Here is a 25,228-nt window from a genome sequence, read left to right on the forward strand (position 1 = left end):
GGCTGGTCCCTGTAAATGAAGTAGGTTCAGTGCCCCTGTGCCAGGACAGGCGGTCCCATTTGGCTAATTAAGAGTGCTGGGCAGTATTAGGCTGTTCAGCTTGGGGCTCTTCGGTATTAGGAAGGGGAGTCTCCCTGAGTCAGAGCAGACTGGTTCAGTCAGGAGGGTAGTGAGAGCTGCCAGGGGACTGGAGGAGTCCAGATAGGAAGCAGGAGGCATTTCCTGGGAAAAGGCTGAAGGCAGGGAGAGCAGCAAGACGGGTTTGCTGGCTGGCATCCCCAAACCAGAGAGCAGAACTGAAGGAGCACCATAGAAAGTTGCTTGCTGGCTCTAAGATGGAGGGGTAGGGGAATGGGGGTGGGGGATGAAGGCAGGGTAGTAGTGGAGGGGCTTACTCACCGGGCCAGAGAGCTGGACCTAGCGGAACCATGAGAGAGCTGGGGGAGTGAGGGATGCTTCCCTGGCGAGAAGGCTCCCCAGCAATGAGGTTGTGGGGGTTCCCACTGGGAAGGACAAGGGTGCTCTCCAGTTGGAAGGGTTAGGGGGGCTATTCTGGTACAAGGAGAGGAGAGCCAGGGTATGGTGAGAGATGTCAGGGCAGTGCTAGGGAGCTGGAGTGTGCTGAGGTCTGCTGAAGCTGTATTTGATGCTTTGTCTAGACTGTGGTGTTGTGACTTATGTGCCCAAGGATGTGTGTGTTTCTCTTGTAATATGTTAAATGCACAAGGCTTATGGGAACTAAGAGTCTTTGCACTGTTTCTGGCGACTCTGAAGGAGGGAAGCCGAGGCAGGTGTGCCTGTCATGCCACAGCCTGTCACAGGAGGGCACTCAAGGTGGGGCAGCCTGATGACCGATGAAAGACTTGCAATACAATTAATTATATTCCACCCCTTGAAGGGTTGGATAGAGTTTGTGCCATACATTTTGCACCAAGTCTCTCTCTCTCTCTCTCAATCTAAGTCTTACACATGTGCAGGTGGCAGGATGACAAATTACCAAGCAGGGTGAGAATTGAATCACATGGTGTGAGTGGGAGGAGGAAAAGTTAAACCACCTTAACCTCCATAAATGAAATGCTTCAGTTGTGCTAGTATTTAGAGAGGGGAACTAGGTGTCAGGGCTCCTGGGTTCTCTTCCTAGATTTGCCACTTGTCCATTGGATGGCCTTGGGCAAATCGCTTACTCCCTCTATGTGCCAGAGTATTCCTCTGTAAAAGAGACTGCACCTTTCTCAGAAGGGAAACTGTGAAGCTAAATTAATGTTTAAAATACTTTGAGATGCTTAGATGAAAAGTGATATAGCACTTTATATTGGTCTATAGATATGTTCATGCTAGCCATTCAGATACCATGGGAGTAGCGTCAGTATCTGGCTAGATACCTCATGGAAAGCTTCTCTCCCCCCTCTCCTTTGTGAAAAGCTGGTTAAACACTGTTTTTGCATTATGTCTTGAAGGCCAGTAGACTGGTCTCTAGTGAACAGCAAGATGGAGTGATTTCCAGCATCTTTATAGTAGGAGGAGTTGGTAGAGGAGATCAGATACAGGGCTGGTGATCAGGACTCCTTGTTTCTATTTCCAGCTCTGACACAGACTTGTTGTTTGGCCCTTGAACATACTCTGAGCCTAAGTAATCCCACTTTCCAGATGGGGGAAATATAATCCTGCCTGGTCACCGTAGGGACTTAGGTGAAAAGCACTATATAGAGAGAGGTGGGAAGTATTGGTATGAATATTATGACTCTGAGCACAGACTGTTCCTGATGCAGGAATTCAGACCACAATTTTCATTTAAGTAACATGTGAAGAGTAATTAGGGAACAAACCAGCAAAATTCTTGATTAAAGCCTGTTGGACCTCTTTATCTTCCAGGGTTGCAGGGCTGCGAACAGCCCCCCAATCCTTTGGAATTGGGTGGCACGTGGTGGGATCAGCCATCGTGCAGGATGGACACCTTGAAACGGAGTCGAGCACAAGCCTGGCCAGAGGAGACTGGGGACAGAGAGCATGGACTCTATAGTTTGCACCGCATGTTTGACATTGTGGGCACTCACCTGACCCACCGGGACGTACGTGTGTTGTCCTTTCTTTTTGTGGATGTGATTGATGACTACGAGAGAGGGATGATCCGCAGCGGCCGGGACTTCCTGCTGGCACTAGAAAGGCAGGGCCGCTGTGATGAGACCAATTTCCGCCAGGTGCTGCAGCTGCTGAGGATTATCACGCGCCATGACCTGCTGCCCTATGTCACGCTGAAGAGGAGAAGGGCTGGTAAGTCATCTGATCTGTGTCCTAGGCTGCTCTTAGTGCTCTATTGAGAGCTTTAGAACTCTGTTGGCAGTTTAAGTCAAGCTGCTGCTGCTTTGTGTTGCTGAGAAGTGAGATGATAAAAACTTGTCTGTGGCTGTCCAGTAACCATGTGGGCAATGGTCTGTGCTGCCGTGAGGGACAACCTAGTTGAGTTTTGAGGGCTGTTAAGATAACCTGTCCCATCAGAAGGCAGGGGTAGACCATACAGTAGAACCAGAGTTACAAACACCAGAGTTATGACCAGTCAACCACATACCTCATTTGGAACCGGAAGTATGCAATCAGGCAGCAGCAGAGATCCCCCCCCACAAAAAAGCAAATACAGTGGAGTATTTTGTTAAACATAAGGTACTAAAAAAAAGTTGACAAGATAGCATTTTCTGTTCTTGTTTCATTTAAATTAAGATGGTTAAAAGCAGCATTTTTCTTCTGTTTAGTAAAGTTTCAAAACTATATTAAGTCAGTGTTCAGTTGTCAACTTTTGAAAGCACTACCATAATGTTTTGTTTGGAGTTATGAATATACCAGAGTTACGAACAACATTCATTCCCGAGGTGTTCATAACTCTGAGGTTCTACTATATTATGAAGTTGATCAGATCAATGAGCAGCAGCAGAAAAGTGTCCTGAAAGGAATCCCTACTGGTCCCCATGAGCCTAAAGCATAATGGGGATGATGGAGGACATTGAGATTTGGAGGGGATTAGTGTACTGTTGTGAGATGCTCAGACAAGGAACGTGGGGGAGCTGAGATGCAGATGCCTGCCTCTTTCCTCCATTTCTTTGCTTACCAATAGCAATACCATGCAGGATTTCAGTGACTGATTGTCACCCTGAGAAGATACAAATTGACACACTTGAGAAGCAAAGAAATCCTGAACTATGGTAGTCTGGTTATAGTTCCCACATGCAGCAGGGTCTTCCATTTTCTCTAATAGCAGAGAGCTGTAGTATGGTCTCCTGTTGCTAATGCTTTGTTACTCCTACAAAACAAACCACTAAATATCTGTTAGTACTTGGATAGAGTTAGGGCTGCATATTTGCCATGTAATCATGGATCATCTTTTTTAAAACAAAGCAAAATTAAGCTACCTTTATTCATTTATTTACAGAAGTTTTGGGGAAAATATTCCTTTTTAGACTGAAGTCTCTCACTTGGTGCTGTTCCAGTTGTGAAAGTCTTTTGGGGAAAAATGGAATAAGTTCAGTTGGTTTTGATGCTTGTATGTGTAAGGTGAGGATAGGAATGGCAAGCACATGCTTGGGAGCTTTCGTGATACAAATTGTTTTCACTTCTCTTGCACTCAATTCAGAACTGGGTGTTACAAACTCCAGTGCACTGTGTACCTGCTGTCTTTGATGATGACTTGATATTCACTACACTGTGGGAGGGAAGCATTTTGAAATGTTAATAATGTCCTGGTTATACCCTCCCCTTGCTAAGCCCTGGGGATATGCACATTGTAAGTAAATCAGGGTGAACTTTGAAATAGACTAGGGTGCAGGGGTGTAACTCTCTGAGAGTGAGGCTTCAAAAACACATTTGTCTTCCAGGGTCAAAGATAATGTGTATGGGGGGCTAGGACTGTTTCTCAATCCCTCCTTCTTTCCTTCATCCCACAAAAAATCTGTTCAGAAGGGGTTAATGACCCTTCTGCTTTCTCCTCTGCCCTATCCCATAACCTGCTTTCATACATTGTGTGCTCTGCACACTCAGCATTCTGCAAAGCACTGGTCTGGGAGATGTATTTGAATGTGGGATGTAATGAACATTTCAGTAACCACCCAGTTACAGTGATTCTCCCTTCCAGATCTGAGCAAATTAACCTGTAGGGTCTCAGCCACACCACAACTCTGTACCAATTTTCCAGCTTCCAAACCTTCCTGGATCAATGCCATGCATCCATGGGCTGTGTACTGCCTTAGAGCATACCAGGATTCCAATGCTTGGCCTAAGAAACTTTGATCCAAATTAAACAGAACCTGAGAGATCCACCTGCCAGAAGTGGGATGGAAACTTTCACTTATAACAAGGAAAGATTGTAATCAATTTTTTGCAGAATTTAAACTTCCATTTTTATAAAAAACAAAACACAACTAGCCCTTATAGTTGCAAATGTAAATCAACGTAATTCGGGCTGAGTCAGCTGCTTTTGGCCTTCCTAAACCACCATGAAATTGACATGTCTCTGATCAGTTTTCAGAGTGAAAATGAAAACTGACCTTAGACTTGTCAATTTCATGCAGCCAAGTTTCTGGTCAGTTTGCAGAGTGAAATTGACAAGTATTTGATCAGTTTTCACTGTTGTTCATAGCACTATGGACAGCAGTGGCATTTCATGCTACTGCTTGGGAAAGCTGTGAGCAGCTATATAGGCAGGCATAGAAATGATACACAGGTGGAGGGAAAAGGGGACCAAAAACAGGCTGGGGGAGGTGTCAAGTTAGTAACTACAGCCCAGACTTTCTCCTGAGCTGGTTGTTCCCAGGCTTTCTCCTAGCAGGACACATCATGCTCTCCATCTCATTTGCCTGAGAGACTTTAAACTTCGATACTCTTGATTTGGAGCTAAGGAGACCCACCTGGTCTGGTAACTAGGGTGAATCAGAATAGCTATTTGTCCCCATGAAAACTCCTAGAACATGACACCTGGGTTCTCAATAGCTCTTGCTGCTGTCTATATTAGTCTCTTAATTTAATCTGATTACTTTTAGCTGTGTCACCTTGTAGCACCCTGAAGAATCCTCCTCCTTCTTTAGTGTTTAGGCAAGGGTTAACATTAAAAATTGATGGCATTCCAGTTATCATATTATGGTGTTGTCTTGCCTATATGGCAACTGTAGGTAAACGTTGACAATTTAAAGGTATCCACTATAAATCAGCGTATATTACCTTTCTCTGAGAAGGACACCCATTTGCTCTCTGTTCATTGACTTGTCTTCACAGCATTGGTAGCTCAAGATATAACTTAAGTGTTGCCTCTCACCCAACTCCTGCCCACACCCACAAATGTCTTGCTTGCGTTAAGTGGTCCTTTAAGCTCACGCTAGATGGCCTGTTGGGGATGAGAGTTGGAACTGGAGTGCTGCTGAATCTAGAGCTGGGGGATGCAGTGACTTGAGTTACAGCTCCTCAGCTGCTAATCCAATCATTCTGTGTAGTGAGAAGAACAGGAGTACTTGTGGCACCTTAGAGACTAACAAATTCGTTAGTCTCTAAGGTGTCACAAGTACTTCTGTTCTTTTTGCGGATACAGACTAACACGGCTGCTACTCTGAAATCTCTGTAGTGAGTGTTTCACAGTGTGGCTGCCCACACTTGAGCTAAGCTAGTTTGAATGGTGTGACTGGAGGGTATTAGTAATTCAAGCTAACTGTTGCAGTGAAGACAAACCCTAATAGAAGAGAAGATTGGGAGGAACATATACACCAGCTCTTAATTTTTCTTGACAATAAAATGTTGGAAGTAGTCGTCAGCATAATAGACAGTTTCATTTCCTCAATAACATATGGTAAACCTGGAAGTGAATCAAAGAGCTGTGATGAGCCGAGTGTCAACACTATTTTTTTTTTAAATTGGTATTTTGCCATATAGTGTTCTAACATAATGGTTATACAGATGAAAGTAGATTTGCATTTACCCGGAAAGTGAATAGAAGAGCTAAGTTTACTGCACCTTTGGGAAGAAGGGATGACTGTGGTCAAGGCACTGGACTGGAACTTGGACATCTGGGTTCTCATCCTGATGGCCACAGACCTTGACATTGGGCAGGTCACTTAATCTGTGCCTCAGTTCTCCATCTGGAAAGTGGGGATAAGGTTTTTCGTCCTGGTCGTGGTGGTGTGACGATAAACTCCTTTGTGTTTGTGAGGTTCTCAGAGATTGCTGTGCTGAGGGACAGAGCCATAGAAAGCCTCTAAAGAAAAAGTAAAATAATTCAGCTTTTTATCAATCGTGTTTTAAGGCTTCCTTCATTATAGTGTCTGGGATCCACCTTTCCTTTAAGTCAGGAGGAGCTTCAATAGGAGGGCAAGTATCTTTCCTCCATCCTGGGGGGGTGGCCTTCAAATGTTAAGACCTATTGGCCAGAGGCTCATAATAGAACTCACAAGCTGTGTCCATAGTCAGCAACCTTGGAGTAGGGCTGGGCTTTTCATTCATGCATCATTCCTGAACTTCATTGTGTATGGGGCCCTCCTCTTTTGCTCATGCATCATCCTCTGGCCAGTGAGTAACTGGCAAACTTTTAAGCCCTGACATAAAGGCTCCAGTGACTTGAATGTGCAGCCACACTCAATTATATTTCATTTTTCCTTCCCCTGTTTGGGTTTTAACCAACAAAATTAAAGGGAAAAAAGGAAAGTTTGAGAATTGAAGCAGACTGAAATCCAGAGTTAGTTCCCCCACAGCAGTGTTAACCATATTAGATATATATGATATATATCTTAAATTAGATATATATTAGATATATACATAAATTCACAGTACAAACACTTATGCACATTGTGACTGAATTAATATTGCTTTGAGATTCCCTGAAGACACCTGGATTTTAAAAAAAAAAGTTAAATAATGATTTCATTAGTTTCAGGTAATTCATGTGTCCCAGAACTCCCCCTGCCAGTTTTCTGAGCATTACAATAACTTTCAAATTTTCATTAAATGGTTCTCTTCCCTCTTGTGTGACAAATCCAAACAAATAAGCAGTAACTGAGAAATTGAGTGTGTAAAAAAATGCTGAGAACAAGTTTTTTTTTCTTGATTTTTGTTTGTGTTTGCGGTGTACGGGGTCTCTGATATTGGAACAATAGTAGGTAAAAATTCAGTGAAGCGTGATGCTTATTTTAAAAAAATCTAAACTGAAGGTCTCTTCTGAATTTGCACATAAGTTCTCACATTTTACATTTGTACAAACAGCACTTCTATTAATCTTCATCTCTATGTCCTGTTGCATGGCGGATTGATTGAAATCATCTGTTTCAATCTAATTTTGCATTTGTACTTTTTAAACTCTTCTCTTCCTAAAGATTCTCAAAACTTGTTATAATTAATTACATTTTTGTTCACCAGCACAACATTGTATCTATACACACTTATTTAAGCATTTATATAGCTTAACATAAACTTATTCAGATTCATAATTTTTGTGTTTTATTGTTGGAAAACAGTGAAACATTTCTTATTTACTAGATTAACTTTTTTTACTGATTGTTGAGCTGCATTTGGAGGGAAATTGAAATGGAATTAACACACAAAACCAGCATTTTAAAATTATTGGTTGAATTAAATTATCTTAAATGTGCTGTATGCATAAGAAAAAACTTATCAAAGCATTTACCATTTAAAACTGATTTATTAAACAAAGGACATTTTTATATTTAGTGAATTGAACTAATTGTTTTTGGTCGACATATCCTGCAATATTTTAGAACTAGTAGACCTTATCCTCTCTCACCTCATTTTTATTTATAGGCTGGAAGAGGGCAACGTGCTTTTTTATTAACACTCTGAATGAACTAACTATTGAACTGAACTGGTTGAATAAACTGGAATGAAGGAAATAGAAGAGGCTGCTGCTGCTGACAAAAGCTGCTTTAGCACTTCAACGAACTCTATTTCCAGATACTCAGCCAATGATTTCCAGATCTTGAGCCTGTGATTTCCACCAGTTCAGGGTTTGACTTTCTTTAAAACTTTGGCAGCATATGTGTACTGCTTGAATATTATTTTTATTTAATTTAAATGATTTTAGTAGTTTAAAGTAAGTTTAGGTGTTAACAAAGGATGTTGTAATTTAAATTTATTTAATTTGAATTTTAAAAATCAGAATTTTTCATCAATTTTGATAGTCTCCAGGTTGTTTTCACTGGCATAAGAGGATAGTAACTATGCTCAATGATTGCACTCTGATCTTGCATAATAGCAGTTTCCTGCCAGTCTCCTCTAATACAATTTTGAAACTGGCTGGAATCAAATGCCTAGATCAATGGTTCTCAAACTGTGGGGCATGGAGGAATGTTCATGGGGTCATGCGGTGGGGCCCAGGCCAGTGCCCCCATGGGGAGCAGGAAAGGGAGTGCCATACTTCCAGCCCTGCTCTGCCCACAGGCCCGGTTCCACCCCCAGTCTAGCGCTTCCCCAGACCTGCTCTGCCTTTAGCCCCTGCTACTCCCCCATTTCCAGTTCTGCCCCCGGCTCCGCCTTCAGCCCAAACTCCACTGCTGAGGAAGCCTTGGCTGTGCATTAATGTGTGAAGGAAGGGGGCGACAGATTCCGTTAATAGTAAGGGGGGGAGGTGCACAACTGGAAAGTTTGTGCACCACTGACCCCAGACTCACGTGATCTTACTATGTTTCAGTCCACTGCTGCATGATTCATAGATTCCAAGGCCAGAAGGCACCATTATGATGATCTAATCTGACCTCCTACCTAACACAGGTCAGACAGCTTCCCCAAAATAATTCCTAGAGCAGATCTGTTAGAAAATACATCCAGTCTTGATTTAAAAATTGTCAGTGATGGAGAATCCCACTACAGTCTTGGTAAGTTGTTCCAGTTGTTAATTACTCTTACCATTAAAAATGTATACCTTATTTCTAGTCTGAATTTGTCTAGCTTTAGTTGCCACGCATTGGATTGTATTATACCTTGCTCTGCTAGACTGAAGAGCCATTATTAAACATTTGTTTCCCATGTAGGTACTTATAAACTATAATCAAGTTACCCTGTAACCTTCTCTTTGGTAAACTAAATAGATTGAGTTTCTGGAGTCTGTCACTATATATGATAGGTTTTCTAATCCTTTAATCATTCTCATGTCTCTTCTCTGAACCTTCTCCAGTTATTCAACATTCTTCTTGAATTGTGGGCACCAGAACTAGGCACACTATTCTAGTGCCAAATACAGAGGTAAAATGGTCTTTCTGCTTCTACTTGAGATTCCACTGTTTGTCTCCCAGATCTCATTGTGTCTTTTGGCCAGTGTCTCACTAGGAGCTCATGTTCAGCTCATTATCCACCATGACCCCAAATCTTTCAGTCTCTCTTCTCAGGGAGAGTCCCCTATCCTGTAAATATGGCCAATACATTCTTTGTTCCTAGATGTATACATATACATACTGTTTGCACCCATTTATTAAGTGGTCCAAAGAGAAATAAGGAAGAGTTCTGCAATTGTTGAGCATACTTAAGTCTTTCATCTGAGATTTCAGGTTGTAATGTGGACAAGCCAAATGGGTGGCCAAGTCTGAACTCTGTGGGTAGCCTGGAATATACTGGGTTAAGATGCAGAGGGAACACAACTACTAAGTATCTTTAAAAGTAGGTAATAGATTCAGAAACTAATACAAAATTTGGTCAGCAAATGTAGGGAGTGTAAGTCAAGGATGAAAAGTTCATTCAGCTGAGGACCTGTGAGAATAGACTGCGCTGTTCTATACATACTGCTTTCTGGACAGGACACACCTGCAAATGAAGGAAACTGAATCATGCCCTGAAGCAAGGAAAACTTGGATTAGTGATTCCTTGCGAATGTAAGAGTGGAACCTGGGTGAGATTTAAATGAGAGGACTGTTATGGTTATCAATAGATTGCTCAGGCAATTAGGCTATAAGGAGGCCTTTGGGAAGTTTGACCACTGGGAGGCATTCATGGACAGAGGACAGTTCTCAAGGGATGGACTCCACCTGAATGGGGAGGGAAATAGACTTCTGGGATGGGGTGGGCACAACTCATTAAAAGAGCTTTAAACTAGGAACTCAGAGGAGACTGTTGGGAGATGCTCATGTAATCTCCACGCCTGATTTTAACATTGAGAGGGAGGAAAATCAAGTAAGAGAAGATACATTAATGAAGAAAGGAACAGCCATGAGTGGGAGAATGGACATTAAGAGGAAGGATAGATAAGCGATACTGGCAGTGGAATGACTGTACCCAATTAGGTGAGGAATGTGGGCGAAACCAAGCAGCAACTGCTAAGATGTTTGTAAACCAATGCAAGGAGCCTGGTAACAAAATGGAGGAACTAGAACTACTGGTGCAGGAAGTGAAATCAGATTTATAGGGATAAGAGAGACATGGTAGAATAGTAGTCATGACTGGAAGACAGGTATTGAAGGGTGTATGCGGTTCAGGACTGGAAGACTGGTATTGAAGGGTGTATGCGGTTCAGAAAAGACAGAAATAAAGGCAAAGATGGTGGAGTAGCACTGTATGTTAATGTTGAGGTAGACTGTAAAGAAATGAGAAGTGATGGAATGGATAAGACAGTCTGTTTGGGCCAAAACCACTTTGGGGAAGAAAACGTCTAGAGGTTCCCCTGATATAGTGGTTGGGGTGTGTTACAGACCACCAGGATCCAATTTGGATCTGGATAGAGACCTCTTTAATGTTGTTACTGAAATAAATACTATGGGGAATTGTGTGATTATGGGAGACTTTAACTTCCCAGCTATAGATTGGAGGGCAAATGTTACTACTAATAGTATGGCCCAGATTTTCCTGGATGTGATAGCTGACAGATTTCTTCACCAAATAATTGTTGAACAAACGAGAGGTGATGTCATTTTAGATTTGGTATTGGTGAGTAGTGAGGACCTCATAGAAGAACTGGTTGTAGAGGACGACCTTGGTTAGAGTGATCATGAGTTAATTCAGCTTAAACTAAAGGGAAGGATACACAAAAATAGATCTAAAACAAGGGTCCTGGATTTCAAAAGAGCTAATTTTAAATGAATTAGTAGGGAAAGTGGACTGGATTGAAGAACTCAGGGATCTGAATGTGGAGGAGGCTTGGAGTTACTTTGGCAAAGTTGCAGAAGCTATCTAAAGTCTGGATCCCAAGCAAGGGGAAAAAATTCATAGGGAAGGGTTGCAGATCAAGCTGGATGAGCAAGAATCTCAAACAGGTTATTAATCATAGAATATCAGGGTTGGAAGGGACCTTAGGAGGTCATCTAGTCCAACCCCCTGCTCAAAGCAGGACCAATCCCCAGTTTTTGCCCCAGATCCCTAAATGGCCTTCTCAAGGATTGAACTCGCAACTCAGGGTTTAGCAGGCCAATGCTCAAACCACTGAGCTATCCCTCCCCCCCCAAGAAAAGTCTACAGCACCCGTTATTCCCAGGAGGTCTCCCATCCAAGTACTAACCAGGCCCGACTCTGCTTAGCTTCTGAGATCTGAGGAGATCGGGCATGTTCAGGGTGGTATGGCCGTACAGAAAGCTTTCCTTGGTGGTTCCTCCCATCTTCCATTTCTTGTAGGCTCTCGTGGAGTCAGAAAGTGTAGAGATAAAGTGAGAATTGCCAAAAGCCAAGCAGAGTTGGACCTTGAATCAAAACCAATAATTAAGGGTTTTGTAGCCATATAAATAAGAAAACACAGGAAGAAGTGGGACCACTAAGCACTGATGATGGTGTGGAGATTAAAGATAATCTAGGCATGACCCAACATCTAAACAAATATGTTGCCTCTGTTTTTAATTAGGCTAATTAAGAGCTTAGGGGTAGTGGCAGGTGGTTAATGGCAACAAGGATATGGAGGTAGAAATTACCATATCCAAGGTGGAAGTCAAACTCAAACATCTTAATGGGACTAAATCGGGGGGGCCTGGATAATCTCCATCCAAGAATATTAAAGGAACTGGCACATGAAACTGCAAGCCCAATAGCAAGGTTTTTTAATGAATCTGTAAACTCAGGGAGCATACCCTATGACTGGAGAATTGCTAATATAGTCCCTATTTTCAAGAAGGGGGGGGGGGTGATCAAGAAACTATAGGCCTGTTAGTTTGACCTCAATTGTATGGAGGGTCTTGGAACAAATTTTGAAAGAGAAAGTAGTTAAGGACATGGATGTGAACGGTAATTGGGATAAAATACAACATGGTTTTACAAAAGGTAGATTGTGCTAGAACAACCTGATCTCCTCCTTTTGAGAAGTTAAGTGCTGTGTTTTTGTTTTTGTTTTGTTTTGGACAAAAGAAATGTGGTAGATCTAATCTATCTGGATTTCAGTGAGGTATTTGATACAGTTCCATGTGGTTTCAGAGTAGCAGCCGTGTTAGTCTGTATTCGCAAAAAGAAAAGGAGTACTTGTGGCACCTTAGAGACTAACAAATTTATTAGAGGATAAGCTTTCGTGAGCTACAGCTCACTTCATCGGATGCATGAGCTGTAGCTCACGAAAGCTTATGCTCTAATAAATTTGTTAGTCTCTAAGGTGCCACAAGTACTCCCTTTCTTTTTAGTTCCATGTGGGAAATTATTATTTAAGTTGGAGAAGATAGTGATTAGTACGAGCATGGAAAGGCGGATAAGGAACTTAAAGGGATGACTATAGTGTGTCATACTGAAAAGTGAACTGTCAGGCTGGTGGAAGGTTGCTAGTGGAGTTCCTCAGGGATCGGTCTTGGGACCCATCTTATTTAACATTTTTATTACTGACCTTGGCACAAAAAGTGGGTGTGTGCTAATAAAATTTGTGGATGACACACAGTTGGGAGGTATGGCCAATGTGGAGGAGGACTGGATTATTGTACAAGATCTGGGTGACCTTGTAAACTGGAGTAATAGAAATGGGATGAAATTTAATAGTGCCAAGTGCGAGGTCATGCACTTAGGGACTAACAACAAGAATTTTTGCTATAAACTGGGGGTTTATCAATTGGAAGCAACAGAGGAGGAGAAGGACCTGGGTGTATTGGTTGATCACAGGATGATTATGAGCCATCAGTGTGATGCAGCTGTGAAAAAAGGCTAATGCAGTCCTAGGATTCATCGGGTGAGGTATTTCCAATAGAGACAGGGAAGTATTAATGTTATGTAAGGCGCTGGTGAGACATCATCTGGAATACTGTGTGCAATTCTGGTCTCCTGTGTTTAAGAGAGATTAATTAAAACTGGAACAGGGCAGAGAAGGGCTGCTAGGATGATGTGAGGAATAGAAAACCTACCTTATGAGAGGAGACTCAAAGAGCTTGACTTCTTTAGCCTAACCAAAAGAAGGATGAGGGGAGATGTGATTGCTCTCTCTGAATGCATCAGCAGGATGAATACCAGGGAAGAAGAGGGAGTTATGTAAGGTAAGCACCAGTGTGGACGCAAGAACAAGTGACTATAAACTGATCATCAACAAGTTTAGGCTCAAAATTAGGATCCAAGGAGTGAAGTTCTGAAACAGCCTTCCAAGGGGAGTAGTGAGGGACAAAAAACCTAACTGGGTTCAAGATTGAACTTGATACGTTTATGGAAGGAATGGTGTAATGGAACGGTCTACGATGGCATGTGGCTCATCAGTGTCTGCCAGTTGCAAAAATCCCCAATGGCCAGAAACGGGACACTCTGAGTTATTACAGAGAATTCTTTCCCAGGTATCTGCCTTGCAGATCTTGCCCATATGCTCAGGGTCTAACTGATTGCCATGTTTGAGGTCAGGGAGGAATTTTCCCCCAGGTCAGATTGGCCAAGAGCCTGGGGGGGAGTTGCCTTCCTCTGCAGCATGGGGCACGGGTCACTTGCGGGTTTAAACTAATGTAAATGGTGGATTCTCTGTAACTTGAAGTCTTAAACCATGATTTGAGGACTTCAGTCAGAGGTTAGGGGTCTATTTGGTGACTGGGTGAGGTTCTGTGGCCTGTGATGTGCAGGAGGACAGACTAGATGATCATGATGGTCCTTTCTGACCTTAAAATCTGAGTTTGAGTGCGTCACTGGTTGAAGCCTTGCACAGGGCTAGGTCATCTGCATACCTTACGATGTGCTTTTACTCAGACGCTGCATTGCCTGGTTATGGTTGTTAACTTTCTAACAAAGGGTTGTGTGTATATGCGTGTGACATGTAACGCCCAGTTAAATCTGACCAATCATTAGGTCCTCCAGCTTCTAATGAGTTGGGATGATGTAAGTAATAGTGGTAGTAAATCCAAACAGAAGTGCTTCTGTAAGTTCTTTTTTATAAAGTCATTGGTATGCTCTCACGTTTTGAGTATTTCGTTTTAAAATATGTCCAGCCAAAGGGAGTCTGATCTTAAAGAACAATTAATAGTTCTACACGCTGCAGTTCTTGATGTGCTGTTTAATTTGAAAATGGGTTGTTGCTTTTTGTTAGGTAATGTCTATCATTTTTGCAAACTTAACTCAATTAAGTTTGGGAATAAATATTAGATCATCACTATTAGGGCTAGAAAAATCTTCTTGTCCTGGGATCCAAGCCATCAACTTTTTTAGAATCTAAGGTTTAATTTAAAAAAAAAAAATCTAGCCATTACGGTTGGGAAGAAAACCATTCAAAATGTGAATGAGCGCAGAGCCATGTTCCTGAGACTGCTCACAGGTCCACGGCCTCAACTGCTGCTTGTAGATTTCTCAAGTAGCAAAGTGAAACTGACAACAGTTCCATTGCTGCTCTTCAGAACCCAGTGGGCAACAGTGAAAGTGACGAGAATGATGTTAAATTGCCTTCTTGGGAAGGCAGTCTCTGCATTGGAGCTCTTGCCCCTGGACCTCCTTTGTGTGAACCCTTCCTTCACCCTGAAAAATCTTTCATGTTGGCCTCTGGCAGGTAGATGTAAAATTTCACACCCTGCTTTTGAACAGTTCCCTCTGCCTTCATGTTAGTGTCTGCTAGATCAGCAATGGTCTCCTCTGCCCTCCTTTAAAAAAAAAAAAAAAATACATTTTCCTCTTTTCCAGTGTGCCCAGACCTCGTGGACAAGTACCTAGAAGAGACGTCCATTCGTTACGTGATGCCCCGAGCTCACAGCGACGCAGAGCATGGTCTCGCCCCGCCCCACAAATCAGGTCAGAGTTCGGTACTGCTGCCTCATACCAGAGTTTCACTGGAATCCTTGGTCGTAAGCAGCTGGGATCTCCTAAGATTTACACATCACTGTGTTGTAGGTTAAATGTGGATTATCGGAACTGTCCTTTTTCCCCTTTGATCTCCTTGCTGCATCCCTTTACTTCCATGCAACTAAACTCTTAACATATTGAAGCTGATGCATATTACACCCTGTTTAGAGGTGCTCTAGTTTAACCAGAAGTTTTGGGCAGGAATTGCTGAGGGAAATTCTCTGGCCTGTGTTGTGCAGAGGTTGGATTAGGCGATCATAACTATCCCTTTTGGGTTTTAAAATCTATGAATTTATAAATGTTTGTAAAGCCAACCGAGATCTTCCAATGAAAGCTCTAGAAAGGGAAACTGCTACTTAGCAGCAGTGCTTGCAGCAACCTGGAGTCCTGGGCCCCCAAACTGTGGTCCCAGGTTGTCCCAAATGCTCACTTTTTTTCCTGGAAAAGTTCAAGCCTGTAATTTCTGGCTCAGAAATGTCACTTGTTACAAGTCCAGCTCACAGTTGTGATTTCAAGCGTTGTTCAGGGTGAGAATTAACTTTTCAGCTTGTAGAACACGCTCAATGGAAAAGGTTCATGAACTTTTCAAGTGAGGTTCTTTCCATGGCAAATGGAGTGTTTTCTTCAGCAGGCTGTTGGAGGCACCCACTACTCTGTGAAAGACTTCTGCTCAGACATAGTCCTGCGTATCCCAACACAGTTTACGGTGGAAAAATATTATGACCAAATCTCTACTTCTAAAATCAAAATATATTGTTACCCTCCGAAGAGGACCCAGTGTGACTCCATGTTGCTCCTCTGTGATTCCAGACCAAGTGTGCTCTATTAACAAGTTAGGGAGGGGGGAAAAAACTTCTAACTGCTGGTATTGCAAACTCCTCTTGGAATCTGAAAATCAAGCTGCTGCTGCTTCTGACCTTGACCAGCAATTATGATTCTGCATTTGGCTGTGCTCAGCAACCAGACTCCCAAAGGATGAGCCAGAGTGTGAATTCTAATTCTTTGGGTTTTGATTAAATGAACATTAAGGGCAAAACCATCCTTGCTATTGTACTTTGCTACAATTGCTTAAAATGCGCAATATAACTCTGACACACACAGGGAATGAGGTAGCAGTGTTTTTACATAGCCACTTTCAAAAAGAACACATGTACAGGCGCTCCTTGGGTTCCAGAGGGTTGTTTTCCTCTGACTATAGATTTTAGGCCAAAATATGCTTTAACCCCGCATAGGAACAATAAAGCAACTCCTTGTAGATAGGCTGCATCCAAAATGCACTTGCTTGCTGCTATACTGGAGCCTGCCACTAGAGGGTGCTTGTGACACTTCAAGCTGGTTCCGTGGCAACACAGCTAAAGGCTCATTCATGGAATCAGGGCAGAAATGATATTGAAACCGACTAAAAGGCTCTCGGTGAGGAATGAAATCCCAGCAGGTGCAAAACAGAATTTAAGGAGCGTCATTTCCTCAAAATGATCAAATGTTGCCTTGGCAGGTGTCTCTAACTTTAAGCTCTGAGGCTGAAATTTTCAAACGTAACTCTCCGAGCATACGCCACCCAAACACCTCAATGGAGGGTTAACTGCAATAACAGCCATGCGTTGAATTCAGTGAGCAAAGTCTTAGCCTCAGACACCCAGGCCTGTCTCTGAAATCCTGTCATTTTGTTCCAGAGCAGCAGGTTGCTGTGGTATGTGCCGCCGCCCTCGATTAGCCAGAATTATTTTTCTTGTCCCATTGTGCTTGCTAATGTCTGCCTCGGCACTGTCCCAGCCTGTGCTATGATCTTGTCGGAGCTTGCAGACTCTGCAGGCTTGGGAGAGTGATGTTAAATGTTCAGAAGGTGGTGCTTTTTCCTCAGTGGGTCATGCTGTGAAAAGCACTGTGCTTCTGGAGGAATTTCTTTTGCATGAGATGCCAAACTGCAGTCCTGACCATATGTGGCCATTAAATATGTTCTAGCACTCTTAGTAAGAGCTGGAGTGCTAACCTGGCCAAATGCCATATGTTCTGCTTCCTTAAATTCCTCCCTGTAGTTTGAATTGGGGATAACCTGGAATGAGAAGTGCAGAATGCTCTAGTGAGCAGCGTTGTGAGCTGTTAAACAGCTACCATGCCCCACCCAAGAGGCAACTGCATTTAAGTTGTGGTTAAAAGTGATCATGGACAGTAAATTAGACTGGTGTTTGCATTGTAATATTTGACCAAAAAAGATGAGTGCAAGTTTGGGCAGCATGAGCACAGGTATCACTAAGCAAGAAAGTGACCATCCGTCTCTCTGGCTCAGTTCTCTCCGTCTTTGGGTATTGATGCTGTGTTTCCAGAAAGACGGAGGGAGGCTGGGGAGAGTTGAGAAGAGCAGCAAAATCATCTGGGAGTTGGAGGGTTTGGCTGGGTGGGGGTGACGAGGAGGAGATCGAGTGAAAGCACTGGGCAAGGCTGGGGCATACATCTGCTGATCTTTAGAAGCTGTGCACAGCAAGAAGGGTGAGGAATTCTCTAGGGTGCTGCAGGGGTCAGGGCTAACTGAACAGCTTCCATACTGTAAGGAACTTCCAGACTGTTGAACACCTTCCCAAAGGAGAGGCTGCAATCCCCATCGCTGGAGACCTACAAAACTTCCCACAACAAGTGCTCTGCCATGGCGGGGGAAGGAATACATGGGAGCTGAGAGGCTTCATCTGTCTTTACTTCGTGTGATATTGTTCCCCCTTGGAGAAGCGATGTGATTCCGGGCTCTATTTACCCTTCCCTTTCTAACCCCTGGCTCCTCTTTCTCTGCATTAGTGCCTCCCCATCACCCTGTGGTCTGCCGCTCCTCCGCTGGACCTCCAATCTGTACCAAGAGGCCTGGCCGTGGGAGAGCCCTCCTCAGTAGCCAGCATAAGAGGAGGAAGTCAATGACGCCAGATCCTAAAGAGAAACAGACTTGTGGTAAGAACTTGTGAGGAGCCTAAGTTCCTGGAGGATAGGTCCATCAATGGCTAATATCCAAGATGGTCAGGGACACACCACCATATCCAGGTGTCCCTAAACCTCCAACTGTCAAAGCATCTAACACTGACCACTGTCCGAGACAGGACACTGGGCTAGATGGAACCCACTGTGGCCATCCTTCTGTTCTTATGCCTGTCGGTGGGTTTGTGGGTTACGCACTGGGGTGCTGGGAGAAGTTCGTTCTTCCTCCTCCTAGGGATGGGTTTTATTTCATATGGTCATCTTGCCTGGCTGGTAAAAAGCTCTGCGTCCCCACTGCCCATTACCCAACTCTCCCAGCAAGGCTCAATGGGTGGGGCAGAGTTCTATTATTTTTACTTTGCAGATAATATAAATTAATACTAAGTTCCTGGGGGGGGGGAGGAGAGCTGAATTGAACACCGTGCTGAGGTCTCTAAACATTTCTGGAGCATTTTGATGCCTGTATTTTCATCCATCAGCATCCAAAAGATGCTGAAATGCATTGGAACAGCCTGACAAAATTCAGCTTTGCTTCAGATCCGGAGTTCTGGCTCAGCCTGTTACAAGGTTATTGGAAATTGGAATCTAGCCCAGCCTGGAACTGGTCAAAAGCTTTTTATTTTGATTTTGTTGTTGGGGCACAGGGGAGTAGCTTGGGGGCGGGAGAGAGGGTTGGGGTCTTTATTTTGGACTAGGGAGTTAAATTTTATTCCCCTCATTGTGCGAAGAGTGGAGCTGGCTGATCTTGTACCTGAGCTTGATAGTTTGGCACCTGTCTTCCAAAGGCTGCATTAGAAGAAATTAAGGAAAATATCAATAGTCTGATTTAAACAACCCAAGCCCATTTTGTGTGTGCAGCTGGATCATCAGCCATTGGCGGGGGGGCAAGGGGGAATGAAACCTCCGACTATTGCCTCCTAAACTGGCGTGCGCAGGAGGAGAAAGAGAAAGTCCAAAGAGTAGGTTTAGTAAAAATTAAATATCTCAATGCAATTTCTAGACCGGAAAGAATCCATTGTGCAGATGCTCACAATTCAAACCCTAGAAGTCACAGGCACCTTAAGGGTATTGGACATAATAGGAGGAGCAGTTATGTTGATCAGCAGCTTGAGGTTTTTAATCTCCCATCCTTGGAGTTTTTTAAGAACAGGTTACACAAACACTTGACAGGGCTGGTCTCCTTTACTTGTCCCTGCTGCATTGTGTGGGGAGGGCCTAAATGCCCTTTGGAGTTCCCCTCTATCCCCCCATTTATAGGAGTCTCTAGCTGTCACAAGGGCTAGATTATTTTAAAAAATAAAACATTGGGACTAACATGACACTTGCAGAATGAAGAGTGACAGTTGGCTTGTTGTTATATCCCTTTTACCCAGCGTACCCACAGTGGGGTCCTGGTCTGGCTTGGTGCCTGTAGAAATTTCTGGAATACAAATAATAGATGGTGAACCTCCAGTTTCAGGTGGTGAATCTCTGCCTGTACAAGAAATCAACATTTGTATAATCTCAGCCCCCGCAAAAGGGTTTTTTAGTCCCGGTCTGAATGAGAGGTTTCAGAGTAGCAGCCGTGTTAGTCTGTATTTGCAAAAAGAAAAGGAGTAATGAGGAATCTCTCCAAGGGGTTGAGAAGCAGTTGAGGTCTTCATTGAGATGCTAAACGTTGTGTGATGGGAGTTGGGTACTTACAGCATGGTCAAGTTTGGAAGACATGGCATCAGTAGACCCCCTTCTTTACTCTGCTTCATTGTGGGGATGACAGTCTCCTTGGAGATCAGTAAGTTGGGAGGGGCTCCTGGCCATGAGCTCTGTCGCTTCAGCTCTTCCCAAGGGGCTTGGAAAGGCTGCCTTCGATTGTGACGGCAGGACTTAATTCCAAACTTTCCCATTGAAAGTGAGGTGCAAAAACAAGTCAGCTCCTTTGATCTCCTCCAGATGACCCTGAACGGCCTTAGCTCTCTGCACAGGCAAGAGGAGATCTTCTGCGATGAGTGAGATTGATTGGTCATGACTTCCAGTTCACTGGTGCTGTGGCATCTGGGCACATGATATTTAAACAGCCCTCATGAGACAGCATTAATACCACCTCCACCTGTCAAATCCACCTCCCAGCAGTGAGCGCAGCCTGGGGCTCTGAAGGCACTGGTGGGCAGTTTGCCAAAAGGAGTTGGTTCCCCGGCCGGGGACCCTCTGCTATCTCCACTCTTCAAGCATGATCACCATCTAGGGACTGTCAGCAGAGTGACCTCTGCTGTTTGCAGCCATTAGTACTGCCTGGAGGAGAAGTGGTCCCTAGGCCAGGTGGGTCCCACACCACCTGGGACTGGGTAGGTTAAATGTACACCTTCCATCACTCTCTGAATCAAGTGAGAAGGTGGCAGAGTCCCTGGAGCACAGGAGACTGTGCGGCCAGCGGGTGCCTCTAGATGGGAGCTTGTTGAGATAGTCCCACCTGGAGGTGTTGACAGGTGAGGAGAGCGTGTGGCCTCTTAGCCACTCACACATAAACCTGTTTGAGCCACCACTACTACCTGCAAAGCCAAGAGCAGCCCAGAGTCCTGGCCTCTGGCAAGGGGTGACGTGTCTGCAGCATATGGAGCAGGCAGAGACCCCATCCCTCTTCTCGCTGTGCCCTCCCCACCAGCCACATGGCTCCATTAGCCAGACTGAGACAGCTCGTTCGTGCCTGTCTCACCTGAGCCTGGAGACTGCGCTGCATGACTCTGAGAGCTGTTACAGCTGGCCCTGCCCCCTTGCCTTCCCCCATCCTCCTCCTCCATACGTCGACCAGGACTTGGGAGTGGAGGGCAGCAGCCACTGTCAGAGTTTGGCCCATGTTTTAATTCACGAGAAAAAACGGGCCATGGTGCTGCCGTGGTGGGAAAGCTGGTGCTCGACGACAACAAGGCCTGCTCGGTGCACTTGGGCTCAGTTAGACAGCGCCATGAGCTCAGAGCTGGCAGTCAAGCTGACCTGGTTTGTCCGTGGGAATCTGCATGGGCATGTGGACGTCGGGGCACAGGTTTGGATCGCACAGCTGATGTAAATCAGCAGAAGGGGTTGGGGCTTTGGAGGAGACAGGTTGTCGTCTCTGCAGCGCACTGGGTGGTGATACTGAGCTGGGAATCTGAGCACTCTGGGTTGGGTTTTCGGAAGAGCTCAGCTCCTGGTTAGGCACCTATAGAGAAGGGCTTGTCCAGCAGCTCCTGCTCAGGGGGATGCTGTAGGGGTGCTGCTGGCAACAAGCATAGGGCTGGGCATGAGGCCCTGCCCTGTCAGCTGGAAACAGACCAGCTGTCATTGATAAATGTGACTGTTCATTGTCTCTTGGTTTTCGTGGTGGTGGTTCTGACATCTAGGCACACAGCATACGGGAGAGGCAAGACTGGGTCCAATAGCCAGGACCTGTGGTCCCACCTCCCAACCCACCACCAGAGCCACCTCTCCACAGCTGATGCTTGGTGACAGACGTATGGGGAAGTGCAGAGGGCGTGGGGAAGGAGCGGTGAGCTAGTGGCCACTCTTGGGTTCTAGTCTGAGCTCCGTTCTTGGCTCTGGCCTTGGTTACATCCCTCCCCTCTGCCATCTGGACAGGGCAGCTACCCCTTCCCGGGGCACAGAGCCTCCTGTCCCCAGGGCAGAGCGCTGGGATCCTCAGGCAGAGGGGGGTTGCAGTGAACTCGCTAACTCCTGCCCTGCCTTCCGCCCCCAGACATCCGCCTGCGAGTCCGAGCCGAGTACTGCCAGCACGAGACGGCGCTCCAGGGCAACGTCTTCTCCAATAAGCAGGATCCCCTGGAGCGGCAATTTGAGCGCTTCAACCAGGCCAACACCATCTTAAAATCCCGGGACCTGGGTTCGATCATCTGTGACATAAAATTCTCAGAGCTCACCTACCTCGACGCCTTCTGGCGCGACTACATAAACGGCTCTTTGCTGGAGGCCCTCAAGGGTGTCTTCATCACGGACTCGCTCAAGCAAGCTGTGGGCCATGAGGCCATCAAGCTGCTGGTCAACGTGGACGAGGAGGATTACGAGATTGGGCGCCAGAAACTCCTGCGGAACTTGATGCTGCACACGGCCCCTTGACCCTCCCCCGGGCTTGGCCTTGGCGGCTCTTTGGGAGCCAATCGTTTCATTTCATTTTTTTTAAAAAGGAAAAATCATTTAAATACCCACCGTACACCCCCCCCACAACACCACCGCCCCCCAGCAAACTCCTGCCACGTGCTGTGTAACTGTAGGACCTGCCTGAGCGGGAGGAGGGCTATGCTGCCACTTAGCCAGCTCTCTGGTGGCCCCAGCCCAGCCAAGAGTACACGATACCTGGGGCAACCTGGAAAGCAACTCCCTGCTCTGCTCCAGGAGCCTGGCCGGAGGACGCCGAACTGCCCAGCGGTAGGAGGAAGGAAGAGCTACCGGCAGGAGCGCTGGGTGCTCACCTGTCCTGTCCTCCCCCCCGGTTCTCTTGTGCTGGCTTTTCTTTTATACGGTCTTCTTTTTAAAAAAGGCAGAACTGTCATGTGGCACCGGGGCCCTGTGCGCGTGGGGGACGCGGGGCGGAGATGGGCTGGGGAGGTGGGACTCTTGATTATTCACTTTAATAAAAATGAACGAGTGCAGCGGGAGCTGTGTGTGTGTGGAATGAACAGCATGCGGGGGGGAGGGGGCCTGTGGCATTGGCCTTCCGTTGCTGGGAGCCCGTTTCCACTAGTCCACTTAGCACTCAGCTGGTGATCCGGCAGGGGTGCCCTTTAGCCAGTTTGGGCATCTTTCCGGTGTGGGATGGTGGGGAGGGAGGCTGAGCTAAGGCGATTGCTGTCCCAACCCCTGGCGGGGTCCTGGGGCATCGTCTGCTCTAGGCTGGGTGGGCTTGTTTCAGGAGTCACATCTGCATGAACGGAGCCCATGCTGTTAATCTGCCTCCAGAGGCAAGAACTAACTGTTGGGTCAGTGTTTCCTTCTCCTAGCCTGCGTGCCTTTGTTACCCCCTTCCCTGCAATCCTCCCCTCATCCTTGCCAGGCCAGCATCTGCCTCTGACCCCAGAGAGGAAACCTGAGCAAGGGGCTCCCTGCCCATCTGATGCATAGAGTTGGTCCAGCCACAGCTGCTCTCCTCCCCAGAGCTGAGAGATGCTTGCAGGCCCAACAGGAGAGTTCTGCACATGGAGATGTGCATCCTCGCTCCCTTTGCCTGCAGGGTGGGAACGCATGTGGACAGGGCCAGGCTTTTGGGATGTTCAGGGGCAGTGTCATGGCAGCAGGGCCTGGGGGTGGTGAATACCCAACCCTGGCCCGTGTCACAGATGATGCCCCAATATCTCCCTCTTGGTACTACGAGGCCGGGCCCAGCAGCGGTGAAGATTCCTCTGGCGGTGGGGTTGGCTGTGTCCCCTGGGCTGTGCAGTAGGGAGGGATGCAGTGGGGCAGGTTGTAGAGTAAGGCTTTGGCACAGGGCCCGTTCCCAACTGGGAAGAAGATGGCTCCTGTTTGATCCTACCCCATAACGGAAGGTTTGAGAGTGGAATTTGTTCCCCCTGCCCAGATGTACAGACTCCAGCTGGGAACCTAGAGGTGGTGGAAAAATCCAAGCAGGGGCCAATGGGGGTGGTGCTGCCTGGTTTGCTCCCAGTCAGCTCCTTGGGGCTGGGTCTTGTCTGTCTGTCTGTCGGCACTGGACATCCCAGGAGGAAGGAGCTGCTCCCAACAGGCAGGACTAGGAGGTGCTGTCCTGCATTAGGCCTGTCTAGTTACAGTGATGGCTCTGGGGCCAGCAAGCTGGCTGTTTGCAAAGCACCTGGCACCTCAGGGCTGCTGTAATACAGTCTCAGGGCTGGCCCTCTGCCTGCCCCTCCCTTATGATCCCCATGGCTGAGAGAGCCCTCACCCAGCATGGGGAGTGGGGCTGGCTAAAGCAGTAACACACTAGAGGCTGCAGTCCAAGCGCCTCCCGCCACTGCATGCAGGATGCCACAGGCCACTGAGCGACCTGGGCCAGTGGCTGGCTTAGCTGCATATTTTAATTTTGGGCTGACTTACGTTACTTTTTGGTAACATGCCTCTGGGCTTTTTCCCTCCTGCTGAGCCCAAACGTGGTGCCAGGGCAGACATAGTCAGTTACATGCCCGCTTGGTAACATCATGTCAGGGATACAGTGGGCCTGGGGCTGAGCGGGCTTGTCAGTGAAATGGTCATTCTCAGTACCAATCTTCCAGGAGCCACGAGTGTATTTTAATTGGAAAATTCTCTTCCTCCCCAGTTCTTTTCCTGGTAACTCAAGTAAACACGCCAGGATTTAGGAGCCTCAAATCTAAAGCAGCTCCACAGAATTCCACACTGAGTTGAGGGAGAACAAATGGGTCTGAGGGTTATTTTTTCTGCATTTGATTTTCTTCCCACCCTCCCAAATCTCCGCTGAGCTGCAGGATGTTTTCCATATTGGCCCAGATGCGCAAAGGTATGCAGGTGCCCAACTCCCATGGGGAGATACACACCTCCATACTTTTGAGGAGCTGTGCCTTGAAAGACTGTTGGAAGCCAGGTCAATGCACATGGGGTGGAGGAATGTTTGTTATGGATTGTTGCCTCCCTACCCGGACATGGGCAGAGGGATAAGAAAGAGGGTGTTGAGCTTACCGAATCCCCGTCCAACGAAGATGGCATGTGATAGGCCTGCAGGCTGCAACCCTCATGCCTTGATGGGATTGTTTGGTGTGTGTGTGTGTGTGTGTGTTGATGCATTTTCTATCCACAGGCTGTCTCAGTTGAGAGCGTGTAGACCCCTCCCTACCCACACACACCTCCCTGTTTAAGGACAATTCTGGCACAAACTGTGTAATTTCTGTGACTCTTCTGTATTTTTTAAACTTCCAATATAACAGTCATAATCCCCGTGTAGCTTTCAGTTTTCTTGAAATAAACATCTACTGCATCTCGTCTGCTTCCTTACTGCACGGCTGCTGGGTCGGCCTGACCGGCTGCTGCTGGGTCAGTTCCGTTCCCTTCTAGCTGTTTGGGGTGGTTTGTTTTGAGTGTCGCATCTGGCCTCAGGTTTTCCATTTCTTTCCAGGGTGACCTTGAGCTCTGCAGAAGCACAGGTGCCTGGGAAGTGCAACGT

General features: G+C 46.0%; 1 protein-coding gene and 1 pseudogene across 2 annotated transcripts in view; one reads left to right on the forward strand and one right to left on the reverse strand.

The window, feature by feature from the left end:
- The window catches only part of DEDD (death effector domain containing), a 41,430-nt gene extending 16,388 nt beyond the window's left edge, over window positions 1-25,042 (forward strand). For both annotated transcript variants that reach the window (XM_043501721.1, XM_043501722.1), the window contains 4 exons: window positions 1,873-2,271; window positions 15,001-15,108; window positions 17,947-18,093; window positions 21,824-25,042. In XM_043501721.1, the coding sequence (XP_043357656.1) occupies window positions 1,873-2,271; window positions 15,001-15,108; window positions 17,947-18,093; window positions 21,824-22,200 (1,031 nt within the window). In that variant the 3' untranslated portion in view covers window positions 22,201-25,042. The remainder of the gene's footprint in view (window positions 1-1,872; window positions 2,272-15,000; window positions 15,109-17,946; window positions 18,094-21,823) is intronic.
- LOC119848158 lies at window positions 11,410-11,528 on the reverse strand (annotated as a pseudogene).
- Window positions 25,043-25,228: the final 186 nt, after the last annotated feature.

Source organism: Dermochelys coriacea, chromosome 24 (genome assembly GCF_009764565.3).
Source record: "Dermochelys coriacea isolate rDerCor1 chromosome 24, rDerCor1.pri.v4, whole genome shotgun sequence".
Taxonomy (NCBI): Eukaryota; Metazoa; Chordata; order Testudines; family Dermochelyidae; genus Dermochelys; species Dermochelys coriacea.